Source organism: Corvus kubaryi, unplaced genomic scaffold, assembly GCF_017639235.1.
Source record: "Corvus kubaryi isolate FWS band 111438036 unplaced genomic scaffold, C.kubaryi_AGA036_p1.0 65375, whole genome shotgun sequence".
Taxonomy (NCBI): Eukaryota; Metazoa; Chordata; class Aves; order Passeriformes; family Corvidae; genus Corvus; species Corvus kubaryi.
In genome coordinates this window covers 30,496-50,486 of record NW_024581956.1, presented here as the reverse complement: position 1 = coordinate 50,486, position 19,991 = coordinate 30,496, and the positions used below count along the sequence as shown (strand labels likewise).

The 19,991-nt window shown below is 36.8% G+C and overlaps 1 protein-coding gene across 1 annotated transcript in view; it reads right to left on the bottom strand.

Moving 5' to 3' along the window:
• The window catches only part of LOC121673383 (ephrin type-A receptor 6), a gene marked incomplete at its 5' end in the record, with an annotated part of 112,050 nt that overhangs the window by 80,272 nt on the left and 11,787 nt on the right, over nt 1-19,991 (bottom strand). The window contains 3 exons of the mRNA XM_042046657.1: nt 11,093-11,278; nt 16,499-16,624; nt 18,525-18,595. Coding sequence (XP_041902591.1) covers nt 11,093-11,278; nt 16,499-16,624; nt 18,525-18,595 — 383 coding nt within the window. The remainder of the gene's footprint in view (nt 1-11,092; nt 11,279-16,498; nt 16,625-18,524; nt 18,596-19,991) is intronic.

Below are 19,991 nucleotides of genomic sequence, written 5' to 3'. Positions count from 1 at the left end.
AGACTTTAGTCTATTGTTCTTTTCCCATGGCTTTTGTTTGGAAAAAAAAGGAAAAATGCACAGTTGGTGTATTTAATGTAAAAGCCCCACTGATATTGGTTTCTATATAGTCAGTTCTGTTTATGCTTTCCATGCAGGGATTGTAAAACCCAGCAAAGAGAAAGTTCTCAGACACTCTGCAGATGAAGGCTTTGGGAAAGTGAGGGCTATAAAGAGCTTTTGCATTCAGATTGGCAGGAAGCAACTGGCTGCTTTCACTCCAAACTGCATTTTCATGCAGGTTGGGGTGAACATTTAGTAACAAAATAATGGAGGACAGAATGCAGAAAGAGTTTTCTTGCTTCTGCATAGGGGAATTATCCAATTTTATCACTTAATGTCTGAGAGAAGACTGACTTCTGTTATGAGCACTTTCCATTCTAAAATAAAACCTGGTTTTTATTGTTACTCGTGTTTCCTTGGGGAAGTTAGAAGAAGGGTTAGAACATTTCTTCCAAAATTTTTTGAAATATATCCATTATGGAAATTACTGAAAACCAGTCAACTTTTCTCTCACATGATTTTACTGATTTATCCTTCCTAGACCATCAGGAACGGCACATTGCTTCATAATCTTTTATGAGGGAACATATGGAAGGTTTTTATAAGGAATGGCTTTATAAAACTTTGAAATTATGATGTCAGATTACAATTTTTAGAGCACTCAAAAGGTTTGACTTGCAATGGAAAGAAAAAAAATCAGAAGCAGGGAAGAATTTTATCCCTGATGAATTTGTTTGATCATGTTTTCAGTACATTGAGGAAACATAAACTTTTTTCAATGCTATAATCTGGAGATTTAGAATATGTTCTTAATTTATTTTAGAGCTTTTTGACACATGAAAGCAAAGCAAAGGGTGATAGAGAGATATGCCTAAATTTTTACCCTAATAATTCATATGTCTTGGAAAAATCTAATTTTCAAGATCACTAAATAATATTTTGCAACAGACATCATAAATATTAGAGCATAAAAAGAATTGACTGAAATTACTGTGCTTAACCCCTACTGAAATCAGAGAACACTGAATGGTTGAGGTTGGAAAGGACCTCTGGAGGACACCAAGTCCAAGTGAACCACGTGAAGATTTCCATTACATTGCAAATAACACAGTGAAACTCCTGAAGGCTGAATTCTGCTCTAGGGTACCTAAACCAGTAAAATCAAACCTGCATTATACTGTGAAGAGGAAAATTTATACTCTCATGTTCAGTTGCAGATTTTCAAAGGGATGGTCCCATTTTGTTTCCCCAGATTCCACCAGAGTAGTTGACATCATACACATAAATAACTGTGTCACTCCTCCATGAACGTTCAAGAACTCACAGAGTCCTTTGCCTGCCTTTTCCTGGTGTCTGGATTATGTCTTTCCATGCTTTTTGGGTTTACTCTTCAGTTTGATTTTAACTCTGAATTTCCTTCAGTCTACTGGTTTGGAAATAATAAAGCATTCCTGTGATTTGGCCTCATTTCTGAGGAATAGACCATCCTAGCCCAGCTCTTGGGGAATATATTTTCCAAAGTCCTGCTTTTCTGTATCAATGCCCAATTTCTGCTCCAGATGTAAATTTATAGGGTCTGCCTGGAAACATGGAGAAGACAAACACTGGGCAGGGCAAAGCTGCTGTTCAGGTCTCCAACCCAGCTGAGTTTAACCTTGAGATCCTTGTGAAAGACAATGCTTCCCTACAAACCTGAACTCTCATTTCTTTACTGGCAGATGGGAATAAATCCAGAGGTAGGAATATTTACACAGAACAAGACAATTTTAGAAAACCTCAATTATAACAACTTTTGGCTTTACTTATGACTTCTCTGGGACAAAAAGCAAATGCTGAAAGAAGCTTACAGTTCCTAAGGAGGAACTGATGTAAGTTACAGAATATTTGGGGAGAATATCAACATCTAATTTAATTTCCCTTGCTGCTTCTAGACAAACAGGTGATTTGGGGGGGAAAAATGAGGGAATTGCTTGAAAAGAGTTCTACAAACACTACAGGCATTTATTTTGTGATGTGTTAAATGTCAGCGCACACTGAAATTCTGGTTGCTGGGAAGATTGGTGTGACAACATTAATATGATTAAGGCTTTTAACAGCAATAACAACTTCTGTGTTGAATCATCTTTGTAGTCTTAATAGAATAGTAATTGGAAATACTGAGCTTCTATGGGATAAAACAATGTATGCTTAAGCTGTCTATTAAATATTTTTCAGTCCTGCTAAACTGAAAATAGCTTTAGCACAATGCTAAATAAGAACCTGAAATCTTTATGTATTTGTAGGGATGTACAATATCCAGAATACTGCTACAAGCACTGTATGCTGTACATTTGGATTTCATTATCGTGCATTCATTACCGGATGGAAAAAAAAATACTTTAAAATTACAGTTTTTATGACAGAAAAAAACCAAAGCCTGCAATATCAGCCAAAACCTTTGCGATTAATTTTGTATACATCATTATTTCAGGGAATTATGAAGCCATTAATAATTAGCTACACAAATTCCTTTTCAGTCATCTTTTCATCACCCATTTTTTGTTATTTTGGAAGAAAAAATCCTGGGTAAAATCTAAGCATTCCTATCCATGAAATTCTTCATCCTTTAAGGTAGGAAACTCCCATGTGAAATGTTGATGGGATAAATGGGATGGTTAAGAAGTTCCAGGGGCTTTTAAATTTTCAGCTGCCCATTTTCATGGTATTTCCATAAAAAGAGAAAGATTAGGATTTTATTCTGTACTTCATGTTTAGACATTATAGTCAGTTTTAATTGAATGAGTGGAAGAGCTTTTCATGGGTGACATCTGAAGATAAATGTGTTCATGGAGCCTGCTGTACATTCTGCAGTTCTGCAGCTAAAGCTCTGATTTTCTCCTCTTTTAGCGTTGCTACGCTGTTACGGTGTGAACCAGGGGTAGGAGACAAACCCCACTTTTAGACAATAATCAGTACCACTGAAAAAGCCTCACTGTGTTCAGTTAAAAAAAAACCAAAAACATTTGGGGCTGAGTGATTTGCTGTTAAAAAAATGTAGGGTATAAATTGAGGATTCCTGTCACTATTCCCATTCACACCATTCACAATTCACACTTCAGTAATATCAATAAAATTAAGTCCACAGGTTTGATTTCCTTCCTTGTTACAAACACCAAATGACTTCCTCAAATAAAAGATGCCAGGATCAGAAGTTGAAAGATTGCTATCATTACCATAACTGTGACTTGGAATGAACTTTTTGATTAGAAGTGCATTAAGTGCTGGTTTAGATTTACCAATCCACATGTGAGAGAAAATCCTCTTTGCCTCTGCTCAGTGAAGGTGCCCCAGCCCACATCTGATAAACCAAGACAGGTTGTGGGCAGCTCCTGTATCTCGCTGATGGGCCAAGGCACATGGACAGGAATTCTGTTTTCTTTTTTGAAAAATGCTGCTGACCAAAGAGAATTATCTGTGCTTGTTAATTATCTCCTTGGTGATACCGGTGTATTCAGAGGATTTTCTCTCCAGCTCAAAGACCACTTGGTGTTCAGTAAATGCCATGTGGTAAAATATCTCTCATCTCATCCTCCTTGTGCTGGTTTTGGCAACAGTGACTCTGGCAGGATGGATGTTGGGCAGTCATTGTTTACTTAGGCCACAAAGTCACATTTTTCAATGCTTATAAAGGCATTCACTGAAAACTGGAAGTAAATTGCCAGTCTTACCTAAAACACTTGTATGCTGAAGAATGTGCTCTATTACAGCTGAGAGGAAAAAAGCAGAGAAAGGAAAGAGGGGAAACTCATTTCCAAAGCAGGTAAATTAATTATTGTCAGTCTAGAGAGATATTAACAAGTTTCTGTTGTTTCAGGAAGAAAGGAAATCAATTATGTGAATTCTAGCAACAGTACAGTGATTTGTTTCAGATTTTTACTACTATAAAAATTCTGTACTATGCTTCTCTGGATAAAATATTGAAATTAAGTCATTACTTATTTGCTTTCAAATTTTATTCAGCAGAAATTACCTTGTTAAAGTTTAGTTGAAAAATGACAATATTTATAGATGGATGTTGTCATGAATCTATTTGGGAATGTCTGACTGAATACATTTGCTTCTTAAAATGTGTTTACAGGATTGTCATTAACGTTTTGTGCTTATATTTAGAACATACTTAAACTGAATACTCTGTAACTTCACACCATCTATTACGATGTTTGAAAATCATATTCTTTTCTTTCCTGTATTGCTTCTCTCTGTGTCTCCCTTAACAACTTTATCATCCACTCCTGATTTATAAGCACTCTTTATCTGTGAAGAAATGTAACATTTAAGAAGCACTATTTTTTGCAAACTGATTTTCCAACCAGGAGTTTGGAAAGGATCCCAAACAGTTTGCATCTAAGTGATTTATTCTTCTTGAACCTGAACTATGTATGTATTAAGAATCAGAAAGGTAATTATAGTCAGCGAAATGGTTTCTTTTCCTCACATCTAAGTCTCATGTTTCCATAAAATACAGTATCAGATATTTATATGAGAAAATTACCAATCCATATTTCAATCCTTCTTCTTGATCTTAATCTGCTATTAAAGATATCTTAAGCTTGTTACCTTGCATTAGAAATTTGGGTGTGAGCCTTTAAGCTGTAGGAAATATCACAATGCAAACTTTCGTGGCAGAGGTTTGTATGGAGAGACTAGGCAGCCAGCTGGAAGGTCTATGGGTAATAATAAATAAAAATATTAATATTTAATACCAAAACTCAGTAATGGTTGCTATTGAAAAACCCCACGTATTTAAAGATGAGTAAGGCAGTTTACATTTGAAACAGTTATTTCCTGCTTGCCAGAGGAAGGTGTAGCAGGATGCTCTGCTGGGATGGGGTAAAACAACCTGAACAATGCCCTGTATATGCAGAATTATCCCATGTCTTTTCCAATGCCCAACCACACATATATCTATGAGTGTGTTTTTGCCTCCATACAGAAGAACAAATGAATGTACACTTATCAAAATAAATCAACCAAATACAACTTGTGAATTGGGATTATTGACTGCTTTCAATACGCTCTTTAACCCACTCACTCCTTCGGCTGTCAGCTCCAATTGCCATTGTCATTTATAATTGCTCTCATCATTGCTTTTATGGTTTTCCTGGACAGGCCACAGATCAGCCATGTTGTGCAGCAAATCTGCCAGCACAGTGCAATCATGTCTCCCCCTGATATTCATTGATCTTCTGGTTGCAGTTGTTAAAAAGACCTCCAACCCTTCATATATCTCCTACACACTCTAAATATCTGTCCCTTTAACTTAGTGTACCATATTCTTCTCCAGTTTCATGGCAGAGGAAAAAATTGCATATTGTATTCGGGTATTTCAGATGGAAATGCAATCATCTGTGGTTAATAATGATGCTAATTATGAAACATGATGACCATGCATTCCCTTCAAAAGAAAAGGAAAAACAAATAGTCTGGCCATATCTTATCAACAGGACGTTATCTTTTTGTGGCTGTTAGTAGGAATGATTTTTGCCACCTCTTTTTCTCACGTCATCTCATGTCAAAGCATCTAAATATCTTTGAAAGTCAGGTCCTACATGTCTGAATACAGACATCTGAAGGCAAAGGATCCAGAGGAAAGTGAAATCCTGCTTCTCTGGTGTAACCTACAAAAGCAGAATTATGGAATTTAGTTATGTTAGATAGTGTACCCTGGTCAGATTAAGCTGCTGTTAACGGGGTGTTACTGCTGACTGTTTGACAATGTGCTTTTTCTTCACTGCTTATCGCCCTATGAAAGATGTAGCAGCAGAATTGACAGTCATAATGCATGGCTTGCTAACTGCAAAAAGTGAGAAGCAGGACACAGAAATGTGCCTGATTTGAACTGCAGGAAACCAAAATGGTCCCTTGATTTTTAGAACAAAATTCTCAGAATGTAATGCATGAAAGACAAATGTAAATTTTTCCAGAGGTTTAAAAGCTAATTTCTTCTAAGTATATGTCATTCAGGAGAACTGAGTATTGTGGATTCTTAACTTTTGCCAGCAACCTTCAACACATGGATGCATGGTGGTTTGCATGTGTAATCTGAAATGTCCACATGGATTCATGCATGTGTAAACACAGCTCAGGACCACTGATATTAATTACACTTCTTCCAGTACCAGTCAGGAAGGGCAATCTATTTTGCAAGAAGGCTACAGATACTTAGTGTTGTCTGTGTTATGTGCACAGCTCTAAATTTCAGCTCTGTACTTTGGATGATACTTGAATAAATTGAGCTCATAAATTTGGCTAACAATGCAGGTGGTGGCTGCGGGTTTTGTGTTAATTTGATGGCCACACCAACCCTGGATTCAGTAATGTGTTGCAATATTTATCTATGAATTAGGGTACAAAGCAAAATAAGGGGAGTGAGCCAAATTTCAATTTACAGCTCCACTTACTGAACAATTTATAACACAGCTGAGATCCTGCTGTTTTGTCTGTCATTATGTGCAGAACTACAATAATCTTTTATCAGAAAAATTCAGCTTTATGCTCAATGCTGTGTAAAGTCCACTGGCTAATATGACACACATACGGTCTCACCACCACAGTGGACTGTCCATAAGCAACATTTAAACTTTGCAGAATCACATTTCCTGGGAGTAAAATTTCAAAACAAGGAAAGAATATTGCCAATATTGCCACAGAATTTCCTCAATCCTTTTCCGTAGCAACCAAATATACAACATTATGTGTACAATAAACATATCTACTACAAAATATGTCATCTTCTGAAATGGATTCTGAACTTCAATTAACAAGTGGGAGAAAAAGGCAACATTAGATCATTACGATAAAGGCTCAAAGGCCTAGAGCACAATGTCTTGGCTGAAAAAAGAAAAATACATTATGTCCTGAATTTTTGAAAAATAAAAAATGGGTCAGATATTAAGAGCTTCATACTATAAATTACAGTGAAAGAGGATCATGCTGCTGCTATGCCTTCCTCATGGACAAGGTAAGGTGCACTGATTTTAGGGCTTTTGTTGCACTGAATGGGTTATATGTAGTAATTTGAAAAGAAATTCAATGATTAAAGCTTTAAATTTCATTTGCAAGATGAGTGCCTGAAGATTTCAGAACTGAAATAGTCTTCACAATTTGAAAGCCACTAAATCAGAACAGTGAGGAGACAATAAGGGAGTTGAAAGTGTCATTCCAAACCCAGGCTCAACGTCTGAGGATGTGAGTTTACATAGAGCCAGAGGTCTAAGCACTGTCTTCATTTATCCTCCTTCTGTGAAGGGACTATTTTGAAAATAATCCTTCTGCAGAATACAAATGTACATAATGCTGTCAAAGAAAATGAATGCCTTAAAAAGATTCCTCTTGCTCATGTGACAGGTACGAATCCTTCAGCAGTCAAAATCTGAAAATGAAACCAATTCCTTAGAATTGTTAGAATTTCTAACAATTGAAAGTTATTTATGGTAAAGCTTGTGGGGCAGGGGAACAAACAGATTATGAATGTAATAAAGCCCTTGCATGCATTGGTATTTTGTATTGACACAGTATTACATAGGACTGATGAGATTGTGCTGTAAACTATTGTGTAAGACACCATCAAGCTAAACTAACTAAAGATTCCAATCTGGATTTGTTCAAGCACAGTTACAATAGTCAGGGACCATTTTTCATGCCTTTTGTAGATACAGTTATGCTGTCTGATGTTTGCTGTAGGCATAGCTTTAATTTAATTTATAGACTTTTCATGGAAAGTCTTCAACATGATATAGAAATGAAGACACATTGTTCTTTTCTAGAGTCCAGCTTTCAGTGCTGCTCACATATGTTTGCACTGGAGAAAGAAGTCATTGTTCTTACACCGGCTTATGAAATAGCAGCAGCTTGGCCACAGACATAAAACTCACCTGAGCATGCCCTGACACACCCAAAAGAGCTCCCAAAATTTTCACTGTGCTAACATGGCTTGAAAGGAAACATGGATGTTTTTATAAAGTGCCCAGCATCTATGATAAATTTGCAAGGCAATCAAGCAGTCTTTCATGGCAAACCATGCAAGGAATGATGTTGTTATAACAAAACCAAACAGGAATAATGTTTCCCTTGTAAGTTCTGATTAGCAATACCAGTGGATCCAGATTCTGTGCCACGGTGTATTTGCCTTGGCCCAGCAAATTGCCCTTGAAATGAACTCCCTGCTAACAGAAAGCTTCTGCTACAGCAACTGTTCTGCCTACTGCTCTCTGTGATTAGGGATTGCAGCTAGGACAAATGAGAAATGAAGCAATAAGAAAAGGGAATTAAAACTCTGTTTCAGACCTGCTTTTGAGCAGGCTTAGTTTAGCATTTTTTTCCTCCTGTTACAGTACATATTCCACAGCAATTTTGAAAACAGTATAATTTAAAAGTTAACATTTGTTTAGCTGGTAGCACCAGATAAAAGCTCTAATTTGTAGTGAACAGGCGAATTTGTTATTGCCCCAGTCAATAGCTATTGACCTGGGACAGCACTTCTGCTCATTACAACCAAATCCTTTTTCTTTTTTGTTCAATAGTCAATGACACTGTAATGAAAGGCACTGCTTACAAACTGATGCAATATGTATCAGCAACAGCTAGAAGTTAATGACTAGTGGTTGCACAGAGGAAAGCATGTGCTAAGAACAGCAGTACACATCTATTAATCAAATTTACTGCATCTGATGTGCTTTTATAGGTTAGTGGGACTGTAATGCACATCAGATAAATAGTTTCTGTTGTTATTAATCTATGTTTTAGCACAAAACACCTTTTAATCGTGCTATCAACACACAAATAATTTGGCTAGGACAAAGTTTTGGCTGACTTTTACAGCATACCTTTCAGTTACATGAAATCTGGATTCTGCAATCTAGACTTAGTACTTAGGCAAGGCAACTGCTCTCCTCCAACCTGAAGTCATGTTATTCTCTAAATACCACAGATGGGGCAGTACAAATGCACGGCAACACCCTAAAGATAAACTGGGAAGAGCAGAGTGCATGTGTCCATGGCTCAGCCTGCCTTCAGGCTCCCTCACTGTAGCAGAGCAGTGCTGCACAACCCTGTCCTTTACAATTGATATAACTTGCACTTTCTATGCCTTGGGGTGAACTTTGTTCATAATTCATGTAGCCTATTTTCGTTCTATAATTATGGCTGTATAATTGTTCATTTTTTTTAATCTTGCCTGGCACCAAAATATTTTCTTTCAAACTTCCACTACTTATTTTATATCTGAGAGATGCCTATTTTTATATGATAGCGTGACTATAACAGTAATACCCACTATTTTTATATTACCTTCAAACAAACATTACATAACATTATTAAAGTTTGTTGACTCCTTGGTGAAAAGCAGAACTGCTAATGACTTTTTGGCTTACAGTTCTCTATTATTCTTTCCTGTAGAACCCGAACAAATACTCTAATATTAGAGCATTGATTTATCTGTATGTTTCTCTTTTTTGAATGCAGCAGTGATTTCTCTCTAGACTGATGATGAGACGTTACAGAGAGAAAATTTACAAACGTGGTGAAGATTAAACAATCCTGCCATTGCCAAGGAAACCATACTGTACTCCCTATGCACCATTTAATTGAATTTAAACAATGCTTGTAAACCACAGCGCTTTGCCTTTTTCAGACATGAGACACACCCTGCAAGGTGCACCACATGGATCCGAATCAGACCTGTGATACTGATTCATAAACTCCCCTGCTGGTGAGGAATGGTGGAATTTAATTGCTGATAAATTCACTTAAGTTCCTACATATTTACATCTCCTGACAAGATCTCCAGTGCTGCTCAGCCAGTACTAACTTGTGTTCCTGTTTGTTGTCACAGAGATGTTACTGACAGGAGAACAGTGGAGAGACTAAGCTGTGTCTTTCCTGCAGTGCAAAGAGTTTTGTTACTCTAGTAACTAAAAATACCTAAATAACAATAAATTTATCCTTGCAACACTGTGTGAAGAAAGAAAAAGATCATCATAATTTAGAACCACAGAGAGACAGATTTGAACATGGTCAGGTTGTTCCATAAATCTACCAAAACTCCATTCCAACAACAGGAGTTCAGGAACTGACCTTTCCTCTTCGTTCTTAGTTTTTGTGTTTTCCAAACATAGCTTTTGGTGTTGTAACGAGGTGAAACCAGGAAATATTCATAACATATTTACTGTGTTTACTGTGATGGTAAGAAGACATTGCTTTATACACACAACACTTCCCTTTAAAAGAACAATATAAATTCTGCAAATTAGTGAACAGCACAGCTTGGTTAAGACAATGATTAATTTTGAAAAGAATACACCATGAGTTTTTAAATTCATTACTGAAAAAAACTGGCATTGAGGAAATTACATGCATGTTAGTTAGACTTCTTAGTATTTAAGTGATAACTAGATATTTCAGCCTTTCAGAAAAGTCCATAACACCACTAAACCTGACAGATTTCAGAGGCAAGGGATATCTCTTGTCAGCTGCAGCAGTTATAAAGTAAAACATTTCATAGACTATTCTGGAATTTTAGTCAATCACTTGCAAGTGTACAACAGCTTACAAAGAGTTTACTTTTTATTTCTTCAAAATAGGAAATTCATCTCTTCTGGTACCAAAATCAGTAAACCTCAACCAAATAAATAACAAGATTTGTGCAAAAAGAAGAGTGTAGCTGCTAGTTTACAAGACGATTTGACTTCATTGTCAGCTCAGTAACATTTATGATTTTCTCCAGTTGCCTATAAACAACCTCTTCATTCTATTTAATAAAAACCTTTAAAGAATTCTCCTGAATGAAGATAATTGTTATTAAAAAATAAAAACATTTCAAACTGAAAAAAGACAGGCTATGCATTTCCTGTTATGGCCCCAAACATTGACAGTATCGACTGTCAATGATTTGGGAGATTTCTGAGAACTGTAAGCCACACTGAATGTGGAAATAATGCTTAGTTTTGATACTAAATGATATAGAATGGGAAAGCCAGCATAAAACTATTAAGGAAAGGTACTAGTGACTTACTTTTTGTAACAACTCCTTCAAGGCGAATGATATTTGGGTGATCAAACTGTCCCATGATACTCGCCTCCCTCAGGAAATCTCTTCTTTGCCTGTCCATATAGCCACCCTTTAGAGTTTTAATTGCAACAGGGATCTCTCTTTTTCCTGGTGTCTTCAGACGTCCACTGCATACTTCTCCAAACTCCCCTTAAATAGATAAAATATCTGTTAAATAAGGCACAGTGCCAGTACACAAAAATAGTCAAGGAACCCACACATCCCGTAGAAGTGGACAGAGAAATAACGGATTGAATATTCAAATTTATGAGTGTGATCATATCCCAGAAAATCAAAATATTTAGCAGTACTTCGCAAGAAATTATCACCTTTCCTTTGTACCACAGCAGAGATCATGGGACCTTGTACTGTGCCTGCAAAAGCCAAACCTTCAGCCCTCCCCAGTGCGGCTCATCTTGCTTTCCTTTGAGACTGAACATTGGTTTCAATATGTTTGTGATATATAACGGAGGAAGGAATGTAATGACATGTGGATTTTTATTCCACTGATGACAAAATATCTATGTAAAGTATCTATTTAGAGCAATATTTATTCCTAGGGGTGAAATGCACGAAGACCTGTATGATAAGAAAAGCCCTGAGACTATCAGAACACCTGACTATCCTCCAGGTGCAGAAAGCATTTAAAAAGTACTTTATGCTGTTATGACCTAGAAGAGCACTTGCATGTGATTTATTTAAATGGACTTCCACACCTATTTGAAATTAATTATGTATTCCCCTGTTCAGCCAGCCAAAGGCCAACAGTCTCAGCAAACCTGGAGCTGTGTAATGAGAGGAATCTCAAAACTTGTTTCCTCTGATGTTTCCTTGTGTATGTAGGGCCTGTGAAGGATGTGTGTCTCCCTGCATTCCTCTTACACATTTACTAATTCAGTTTATATGGAAATCACAACTTTCCATTGATCTTGAGGTCATGCAGAAGTTATTTAGAGGCCCTACCAAATACATCTTGGATGCCTGCAGGTCAATTTTCAATGGGTCCTAATTCAGTAAATGAAAAACAATGTTCACAGAAATATTTCAAAGCATTTCTCAGTGCAGGTTGCTCTCACAGCAAATCTAAATTTTCTACCCCAGTCATTTTGGAGTCAGGACTGCTAAAAACCAAAAAGCAAGTAATGAACAGATATATATTTAACTGGGGATTTAACACTTCATTGAGTGCTGTTTGAATTAGTTTTCCCTAAACTTTAAGGACAGAAGTAAACAAAAGAAAGGAACTCTATTCTGTAACAGCTCATCTTCAGATATGAAACAAATCTAGAAGAGAGGGACCTTAAAGGCACAACCTTAACTTCAGAAAATTATGACTCCCTGATATTACAGGATTAGGATGGATATTGTCATAAAACTTTTATTTTATTAGGTTCTGTTGCTTCCACTAAAACAAAGCAAAGTTTTATTAGTCAATGAGATCCAGGAAGAGTGGAGGGATGAAAAGAACAATTTCCTAGCTTGTCTTTCACTTCAATGACAGAGGCATCATCAGGTAACAGGAGTAAAATTAAGAGATGCTGAACATAACCTCTGAATAAATTAGCAGCTTCCTGAACAGATAAAAAAGTCAAGTTGTCCCAGGTCTTCTTCCTACAGTTCTCCTCACCAATTCATTTCTACCTAATTTCAAAAAATAAATTAAAGATGTGTAAAATACAAAATATGTGAAAATACATCATTAGAGTAATGCTCTGGGAATCTTTTGACAAAAGGGTAAATTGTGTGAGGATTTTCCCATATGATTTTGCCCCTTTCAGCTTTAGAAGGCTCTCCTTTAAAGGTTGCTTGCCTGTCTACTGCCACTGAAAAAGCAGTAGCTTATTTGGACTTGTAAAGTCCTCCCATAAAGGAAAGCCATGAAACCTGAATGTTGTGCAGGAGATATGGTCTATCAATCTTCTATTCTGTGACATATTCAGCAGGACCACAACACATCTCTAAAGCCATGACCTTATTTCATCTTGCTGGTTTTTCAAGCTTAAATGCCTAAAATGAGAAAATTTTCCAATTTATTTCTCTTGGTGAAACAGCAAGTGAAACAGCAAAAATACTAGAGCATTAATATCCAGATTTTAAAAGAAATTTCATGGTCAATAAATCTGCAGAACTGCAAAATCTTATTTGAAGACTAATTTAGAAAGCATAGGTTAAAGAATATACCATTTTGCTACTACAAGATTATACAAGAGTACTACAGCTTTAGAATTTCATAAATAATGGCATTCATCCCTCAGGGACCGTAAAAGGCTGTTACCAAGTGCTTTAAAATGAATGAAACTGAAGGAGGCACCTGAATGACTTTCAATTCCAAGATTTATTATCTGTACAACATCCAAAGCAGGGGAAGGAACACCTGTTTCTTCCACCTTTTTTGGACGCATGATTTGGAAAGTGAGAAAGAAAACTCACTCCCCTTGGATACTGGGATTGATAAACTGGTGAACATAAAGACTACCAGCAGGTTTTTTGTGACATGATGTCAAACTTTAGATCATCAGCTCCCAGAAAAGACAATTCCTACATTTAGAAACCTAAGGTATGTAATAACTTCTAATTCTGTTTTAGACTAGATGGAGACCAATGATATAATTCAAGCATTGAATTATTTACACTGAGAGTTTGATAAGATTTCATTCCGGAGTAACTTTTCTACACTTCTGTTCAGATAAAGAATTTTCAGTGTTTTTAAAGTCAAAGAGGAATGTGTTCAACAAAAGGGGTTTTTAAAATCTGAGAATCTCATTCTCACTGCTCAAGTTTGAAGATAAACAGGATAAATGTTGACCCTGCAGCAGCTGAGGTTCATGACTGCATGTGTAATAAGTAGAAGCTAAGAGCCAGATGTCAATGAAGTCAACATTTTCCCTTGCTCCAGGGAAAAGGCTGATCACAGCTAGAGAAAAAGACTGAGTTCATTGCCTGTTCAGTTTTAATAAAATGTAAACAATCCCTGTTTTAATGACATAAACCTCATCCATCTTACTGTATATTATACAAAAAGGAGCTAATTGAGCATCTAGAAATTTAGTCTGTGCAAACCACACATCCCTTTTCTCATTCAGCAGAGCATATGTGATACTGAAAGTGAAACAGGAGGAGTCAGTCACTTAAAAGTCTGATGTGCAGCCTGGTATTACTGCATGGGATCAGAACAAATGTCTTACAGCACAGACAGCGGCTGCTGATAGAACTGGAAGGTCACAGCACCAAATACAGCTCAACTCACTTCCCCATTTCAGTCATTACACTTGTGGGAGAACTTGCAGGAGATTTAGATCATGCAAAAAATATTGTTCTACTCTGGGAAAAACTGAAGAGTTGGTCTCCTCCTTGAGTTTCAACATTTTAACAAAGAAAATAAGAGGATAGTTGTACATTTTAAGACAAAGTACCTCTGGGAATTCATTCCTTGAAGAGGTGCTGAAGCCTTAATAGCAAGAAGAGATGGGGCAGAAAAAAGTGTCATGGGCAAGATATAATTACCAAATACTTTAAAATATAACTTGGGTACAGAGTTAGGTTTGAGTTAAGCTGAAAACAGAAACTAAGAAAAAATACTTGCCTTGAGTGTCACAGCCATCTGAACTGCAAGTAGTGAATTATCAAGAACTTTTAGACATGACTTTTTCCATTGGAAAAATACCTGGAAACTGCTTTCAGGAGAAGATCCGTTTTAAAAATGTCATGACCAGAAATGCTAGAAATTTTTTTTTTCAAATATTTGCGATTTTCTTCTGGTTCTTGAATGGAAATTATTTTTGTTTGAAAAATTAAAGTTATAGGAATTAAAAATGAGAATTATTGGCCAAAATAAAATGTTAAACCAGGACAAATTTAGAAGTGCATATATTAATTGACTCTTAAAAGATATTAATGTTTCATTTTGGAGAAGATGTTGATTTTTGGTTTCACTGAGGTGAAAATTGTAAACATCTTTTAAAAGTAATTCTCCTGTGATAAGAAATCCATTTTATATCCAGCTGAATGTATAATACAGAATTAGAGAGAATGTACAGAAATCTTTAGGACTGCTGTGAATTTTAGTGATATGTTATGTCCCTGAACAGCTACTGAAGAACTGTCTGGGAATTTGTACTCTCCCTGCTTCAGCCATGGTATTTAACCTGTATCTTGTACGCATGGAAGTAGGTTTAAATTTCATTGCAACCTGTTTGCAAGTCATGTTAGGTGAATATTTTTGAAGTTGACAAATTACCCATGTAATTTTGGAAAATAAAACCCATAAAAATAAAATAGGTTAAAGCATACACTTCCATGCATACAAGGAAAAGAGAGGGAAGCTGAGAGAAGAGTTTTCATAAATGAAATAAGCTGAAAATAAGGACACAACTTTAATCTGAACTAAAACAAATAATCCTTGTCTGTTGTATTCAACTGAAATCAGCAGTTACACAGGTGTGGAATGCAGCTCAATCTGCTTTATAATCTAAGACATCAATATCTATAGCGTGTCTGAAGAGAAGGAAGAAATAGAAGAAAGCAAACTGAATGTTTTCTGCAGAGGTCAGCCCTCTGGGGGCTCTCTCAAGCTCATAATTCCAGCGGTGCCCAGCTCCAGATCCAGATGATGTGGTTTAAGCAATGGTTTAAGGTGAACTGGAGTACCAGCACTATGGACTGCAGTGTGAAACAGAATTTTCTCTTTTACTTTCAGGTTGATACTTTCTCTCTCCTGTCTGCTACCAGATGTGGTTTTATTTCTGTAAGATTATTTGCATGACATTTTCTAGTGACTAAAACACTTTTTAGCAACACTGGGGGTATTTCCATGGTTATCAGTGTAGTAACATATCATTAAATGAGGGGTCTAAACTGAAAAATACCCTTCCTTTCTAGAGTGATTAAGATATATGAAACAAATATAAAAAAGAAGGATTACAGGGCATCACCTTTCATACTGTCTACATTTTACCAACAGATCTTCCTCTTTTCCCTCTCTGCCAGTGACCCTTCTCCACACAGAAAAGCCTGTCCCAAACCAGCCTCTCCTTCTTTCCCCTCACACTCCTCCAGTTGTCTATTTGAGAATAATTTTTTCTCAGTCTTCTATATTCTGAATTTATATCCCCATACAAAGAGATTCCAGCCTAATTTCACCCCCAGTGACTGAGAATACATGACAAGAACTATGGCAAATGCTGAGTGACACAGTGTTTTGAATACATCTGGGAAAAAACCCAAAACAAAATAAAAAACCCCCAAAAAACAATAAACCAGGCAAAAAAATCAATCCTACACAAAAAAATTGCTACTGAATTAATTTCCTAATGCTTATGAAAAGCAGTCTTGCCATGCCTAGAGATTTTTTTACAGTAGCTATAGTTTTACCTGCACCAATGACTCTTTCAATACGAATTCTTGAAGGATCAATCTCCTTGGCAAACTCATGGACAGCAAGAGATGGGTCTTCATACGTGTCTGGATCTATGTATGTTTTGAGTCCTGGGAAACGTACTGAAAGAAAGAGAGAAAAATAGGAATCAAGAACTCGTTGACATTCATGCACTGCAACAATAAGTGGGTTGTTTTTTTTTTGACTAGACAGTTGAAAGAACTGAAAATAGCATATTAAATCTTCCAGGTTTAAAATTTCAGAACCCGACAGAAGAGCTGGTCACTTGAAAAAGGGCCTGCAGAGACACCAAGTGAGGGCTCAATGATATGGGGAAAAGCAGGGCGTCAAAACTAACAGTGATTATTGCCAAAGCACTTTATATTCCCCTTGGCTGCTCCTTGGGCAATTGAGGCAATCTGTCCCTTACTTTGAAAACAGTTGTTTCTAGTTCATTCCTTTCATTTAGGAGTGGATGGCTGAACATCCTGTTTTGCCAAACAGGTCAAATCTTTGAGTTCCTTTTCTCTAAGGATGAATCCTGGAGGACTGTGCTGCTTTGTTCTCTTCTGATCAGCTGGAACAGCCAGAGAGCCAGGTGCAAGATGACAACAAAAATATCCAAATCCATTTTCAAGATAATTTCTGTCTGTTTCCTTGGAGATGGCCATGGCAGTAGTGGGTTGGTGCCAGATTGCTTTGGCAGGCTCCAGCAAGCCATCATTTCCTGGCATGGCTAATATCCCTTGTGTTCCTGAGTACAGCATGTTCAAGAACTTGTGTTGTTTCTTCTGGACTATCTGCCTGGGAATTCTTCTAGGCTGCTGCCATATCATGATTAAGTTCTGGAAAACTTTCAGTCCATTATCAGAAGCTGATGTTAATAATGCATCAATTTATCAGAATAAAAAGAGGCTTCTGCAGCTGGGTCCAGAGAATTCCTTTAAAAAGAATGAAGCATTTCTCGGCCTTCTTTCTCTTGTCACTTAATAGCTGAGTCTAAAACAGTAATTCCTCTTTATTCTTGGTTCTATGGACCACATCTATGAGTAGAGACTTGCCTCCTCCAGTGTGATGCTGAGATCACTACAAATGAATGGGAAGGCTCTGAGATGAAGCTTTGTGTCATGAAATACAGTCATCATTCACCCAGACCTGAAAGACACCAAGTGAGGCTTTTTTCAAATTTACTCACGGTCTGAGAGGCATATATCAAACTCCCCAGCAGGAGGGTTTTTTGTTGTCTTTCATTTCTGGCCATGTTTGGAAACAAATGGCAAAAACATCTTTATGGGCAAATATGCCCTTTTCCCTGACAGAAAGTGACATTGGCTTGATACAGTGGTGTCACCTGAAAAAGATTTTACTTCTGGTGACTTCGGCGTTGATCATAGTAATTCCAGAGATGGTATCAAAATGATGAAAGAATAAAATTTGATACCCTTTGTATAATACCCTTTGACTAAAAAAAAAAAAATTCAATTGGTGACTCTTAACAGAAAACACTAAGGCAACTAATTTAAAGTAGGTAGCTAAACTAAACTATATAAACTAATTACTGCCCATGAGAGATCACCAGGATTTTCTCTCACTGTACTCATCAGTGAGCAGGAACACGAGGGAAGACAACTCATTCCACTTCTTTTTTCTTGGGTGGCTAGAAGTGTAGATCCCTAAATTCAAAGAGAACTAGGTACAAATAAGTCATACAGTCACCAAGAGAGGAGTTTTGAGGCAGAAATTCAGTACCCAGAATAACTGAGATTTCAATGAAATATACCTGAAAACCTGCTAAATATTATTAGCTGAATACCAAAAAACCCTTAATAACTAGAATATATTTAGTGAAATTGTTCAAGAGAACAAGCAAACAAAAATAAAGACCTCTGATGATGCAGACAGTAAGGAACTACTCAAATAATCACATTGAAACATCAAGGGCAAAGCTGTTCAGGAAACAGTGGACATTCTTCATTTAAAACATGATATGCATATTAGGTAGCACAGTGCTGAACTACTTACAGTGTCCATTTTGCAAATGAGCCCTTCTTTTCTCCTCAGATTTCATCTTGGCCTTTATGTACCACTGGCATCTTTCAGGAAAAACAAGTGAGGTTTTAAATAAAGTACTTGCCATGAATAAAACAGGTGTACATTAAATTTTATTTGCACTTTCATGAAAGCCAAAATCTTTGCATTTGGCATATATATATATATATTTACTTATGAATCTAAAGAGGGAAATATGCACGATGAACTACAAACAGATTATATACAAAGAAAAACAGATCACAGTTGAATGACTAGCATGACAAGGACTACCTGAGTTTGTTTGATGCAATACTTTATTTTCAAGTTTGACTCCTCCAAAGAATTCTGATACTTCAAAAAATTATTACTTTCCTGCATTCCTGTTTGCATACACAGGCCTGTAGTAATTAAACCTTATCCCCTTAACTTTTGTATACCGTGGGTAAAAAAACCCTCTCATTTTCTTCATAATAGAATAATAATGACTTCACCATGTTTCATGAAAAAAGAAAATATTTTTTCACATCAGGACCCCTTTTTTGTCTTTTGTTGAGTGGCTCTGTGCAGTCTGAGCTTCTGAACACTGCCTACCTGCAGGACTGATAATGCTCATTTAGAGGGTCACATGGCAGGAACAACTGTTTCAGTTAAGAAAAAACCAAAATATTTGCTCTTGGTCTTAAAGCTCTTTCTCACTCAATGAACAGCCTAAAAATTACAATTTAGAGGGAAATCTTTTGGTTTAAGAGATGGCAAAGGGCTGTAGAGGCACTGATGGCAGTGGAGAACAGCAGTGCCTGTGGACATGTGCTGCAGAGTACAGACATGCAGCTCCTAGACCAGCTTGAAAAAAAATTCCTGTCCTCTGTGTGAACATTAACAGAATTATAAAATTAAATAAAAATAACTACAGTCAGTATATCCATTCTAACAGTGGAGAGATATGAGGAAAAGGTGAACACACCCACTTCACTTCAGTGGTTTGTTCAAACTGCTGAAACACAGTAGGAAAGTCACAAATTCATTCACTGCTACACAGGTAATGACAAGCAAATGAAGGGCAAAAACTCCTGAAGCTGATGTACCCTTGTGGAGAGAATGCAAACCAGTGGATTCTCAGATTCTGTGGAAACCTTGAGATTGAACACCAGTTGCTGGGACTCACTAAGGATGCCAGTGACGTTTTTAGGATAACTGAACAACTGGTCTCTAGGGTGCCACCTGCCAAGATCCCTAAACAAAAGTTCTTACACTCCCAAGTGTTTACCCAAGGGAACAGTCAAAGAAACAAGACTTTAACCTCACCCAACCCTCCTAAACAGCCGTGGGCCCCCAAAGTTTGACTACAGAAACCAGTGATTAATCACCAGCAGAGGAGTCTCCACATTCTCTGCTCAGGTTGGCTACAGAACAATTGGACCTAAGACTAAATCAGACTGAACTTTACCATTCAATTTC